General features: G+C 50.2%; 1 protein-coding gene across 2 annotated transcripts in view; it reads right to left on the bottom strand.

Moving 5' to 3' along the window:
• LOC108494736 overlaps positions 1-199 on the bottom strand; it is a 4,371-nt gene extending 4,172 nt beyond the window's left edge. For both annotated transcript variants that reach the window (XM_017809556.1, XM_017809557.1), the window contains exon 1: positions 49-199. In XM_017809556.1, the coding sequence (XP_017665045.1) occupies positions 49-136 (88 nt within the window). In that variant the 5' untranslated portion in view covers positions 137-199. The remainder of the gene's footprint in view (positions 1-48) is intronic.
• Between the last annotated feature and the right edge of the window lie 2,993 nt (positions 200-3,192).

Genomic DNA, 3,192 nt, shown 5'->3' with positions numbered 1-3,192 from the left:
CCTGCCTACCTGCTCCCTGCCTGCCTAACCTGCTCCCTGCCTGCCTACCTGCTCCCTGCCCTCGGACTGGAGCAGTCTGGGCGTCCTGGGCTTGCAGGGCCAACAGAAAGAGGAGGAGGCAGTGGGTGAGGACCATGACCCCCCGTGCTCACACACACTGTGTCAGTGCTGCTCACAGCTGGCACGGAACAGCTCCTCAAAGCAGGGCTCTGTGACCTCACATCAGAGCCACCCCATGACCCCACCAGGACCTACCCACTGCCAGGGCTCCCCAGAGTGCTCCCATGGCCTGTGAATTCCTGAATCTGCCCACTGATGAATTCCCCTGTTCTGCATGAGCATGGCAGAAGCAGAAGTGGAGAAGGGTGGAAAAGCTCATTTCTTGCTAAATGCTGCCTGACAAAAGTAGTAGCAAGTAAAGGCACTTGCAGATGGCTTTTTTTTGCAGTGTCCATATGGAGATTTTGATATGGAAGGAAGCAAAGGAGGACCCCAGTGCCCTTGCTTCAAGGCTGAGACCTGCAAGCCAAATCATTACATTGACACATTACATTGGTCCATACTATCTATTTGGGATAATGCAGAGAGGAGCCTTGTCTCCCATCCAGATTCGTGTGATCTAAGGGAGCATTTCAGCAAACCATTTCCAGCTTTGTCACCCCCTTTGCTTGGGGACAATAAAATGTATCAAAAACCCATTTGATGCCCTCCTTCCTGGCCCAGTTTTGTACCACCACACTGGTGAAATGTGATCCGTTGTTACTTTGTACAGTCTGGGACAGGGAGACTGGAAAACCAATCACAGAGTCCTGAAACAATCTCTTTGGCTCTGTACTCTCACATAGTTTCAATCTCGCAGAGATCCTGTACCTAAGCTAACTGTATCAAGTGTAAATATTGGTCACAAAAGGTGCCTGCTCAGCCAGCTGTTGCTGTCTCCACATTTAACTCTCATCCTTTAAAAAGCAACACCCTCCCTGGGGTTTAGCACTTGCCTGCTCAGCTTGCATGTACCATCCTATTCTTTCACTCTTGCAGAGCACAGCTTCAGAACTTAATATGTGCAGAAATTGCTCCCATGCCAAAGGTGCTGGAACAAAAAGGTTTGCAGCTTATAAACTGCATATAAAAGCTTATAAACTCCATATAGACACGCACGGGTCTGTGTGCTCAGCCCTGGGTCCCCTCACACACCTTTGGTCTCACAGCATCCCGCTACAAAACTAAAAATGTCCAGCAGCTGGTCCCGTGGAAAAGGTTCTGGAAGGAAAAGCCAGTGCTGGGATTCACTTCTCTTTTGCAGCCCAGAAACTGCACAGACAACAAGGAGTTGATTGGTTTTCCTTCACACGTACGTGCAGGGTCACGTTCTTTCAGCCTCGAAGAGCCAGGATCCCAAACGAAACCCTTACAGTAAGTGATCCCACAATGATGGTGCCAAAAAGCTCTTGGCGTTTTTCTGCCTGCGCCCCTTCACCGCTCATCAAACCACCACGCGATGGCGGTGTGGACCTGCAAAAAAAGTCAATGTCCCAGAACGAAAGCAGCGAAAGCAGCCGAAGCGCAGATCCAAGCTGAAAACGTCAGATCCGAGCTGAAAACGTCACTCCCCTCAGGACTGGAAGGTTTGGCTGACCTTCCCCTTCAGTGTGCAAACTCTTATTTGCACCACGCTCGAGAGGCAACACGAAGTCCTTCCCTGTTATATGTACTAATACGTTTTGTCACTCTGGCAGAATCCAGCTACAGAATTGAAAACATGCAGCAGAACCAGAGCTGACAGAAGTGCCGGGTGAGAAAGCAGTGCTGGCTCCACCTTCCACTGCCCTCGTTGAACTGCACCACACCCCCCGGTATCTGCACTTTCCTTCTCAGCTCTCTGTGCCATCATAACTGACCCATCTCTGTACCATCCAAAACTGAACCCCACCACTAACTGCTCAGACACTGAAGTGAGCAGCACAGAAAGCTCAACAGCTTGCCTTTTGCATTCTCACTCTAGCAGTTCAACAGCTCTAGCCAATAGCATTCAATCCTAGAAGCACTTAAATTCACCAGGACACTCTCGAAACGGCCCAATGTGTGAATCCAAAAGTGATTTCCTTGCCAAAGAGAGGAACTGTGACCCCATCTCAAAAGAAATGCAATCCCCGCCTCCAAAATAGAAAACATCCAGGGATTATTCCCACTCAGAGGTTGCAGAACACTGTTACCTGCCATTGCCTCCCCAAGGCAGTATATCATCTGCACACCCACACTGGGGATAGCTGCTTACCTTGCCAAAATTTCAGAAGACCAGCTGACAAATTGAATACGTTGGGAGGTTGCTCCCACACCAAAGCTGCCAGATAGAAAAACTTGCTTTCCCTTCCATTCCCTGGGCACCCAGTTCTTTGCAGCACAAGCCCTGGGACTATGTACTTTTGTTCTTAAGAAGAGCACTGTTATCCCTGTTCAGAAGGTGAACCCCAAAATTTGGTTACCACCTCGATAATTGCAATTGTCGTGGGATTGCTCCCACACAAAATGTGCCAGGATGGAAAGCTGCTCCTGGTGCTGTGGCCTATCACCTGCACCTGAAGCACTGGGCCTGCCTGCCTTCCTTCCCATGGGAAAGCACCGGGACACACTTCCAGGAGCCCAGAACTGAGAGTCAGATACCATCTCCGACACTGCATATTCCAAGAATTGCTCCTACACACAAGTGGCCAGGACAGAATTGTCCTGCTGGATTTTACCTCCCCATGGTGCCTTATCATCTGCTCCACAAACAGGGGGGCCACATCCTTGACTTCTCCCCCCCAAAAAAGGCACTCTAATTCACTTCCTGAACCCCACCCTAGATATTTGGAGAGGAAGGAAAGTGCAGTTGAGGAGTAGGCAAGGCAAGGAAGAGGAAAGGAAAGCCAGAGCAGGGGAGGGGTATGCAAGGCCAGGCAAGGCAAGGAAGGGCAAAAAAAGGCAAGGGAGGGGCATGCAAAGAAAGGCAAGGCAGAGGTATGCAAGGAAAGGCAAGTGAAAAGTGGGGCAGGCAAGATATGATAAGGCCAGGAAAGAAGGGGGGAAGGCAAGTGCAGGTGGGGGATTGATATGAAAGGTAATGCAAGGCAAGGGAGGGGTAGGCAAGGCATGGCAAGTGAGATGTAGGCAGTGAAAGGCAAGGCAAGACAGGTGTAGGCAAATCAAGGGAAA

Source organism: Lepidothrix coronata, unplaced genomic scaffold (genome assembly GCF_001604755.1).
Source record: "Lepidothrix coronata isolate B3197 unplaced genomic scaffold, Lepidothrix_coronata-1.0 Scaffold27, whole genome shotgun sequence".
NCBI classification, from domain to species: Eukaryota; Metazoa; Chordata; class Aves; order Passeriformes; family Pipridae; genus Lepidothrix; species Lepidothrix coronata.
This window is presented reverse-complemented; position numbering and strand designations above follow the sequence as displayed.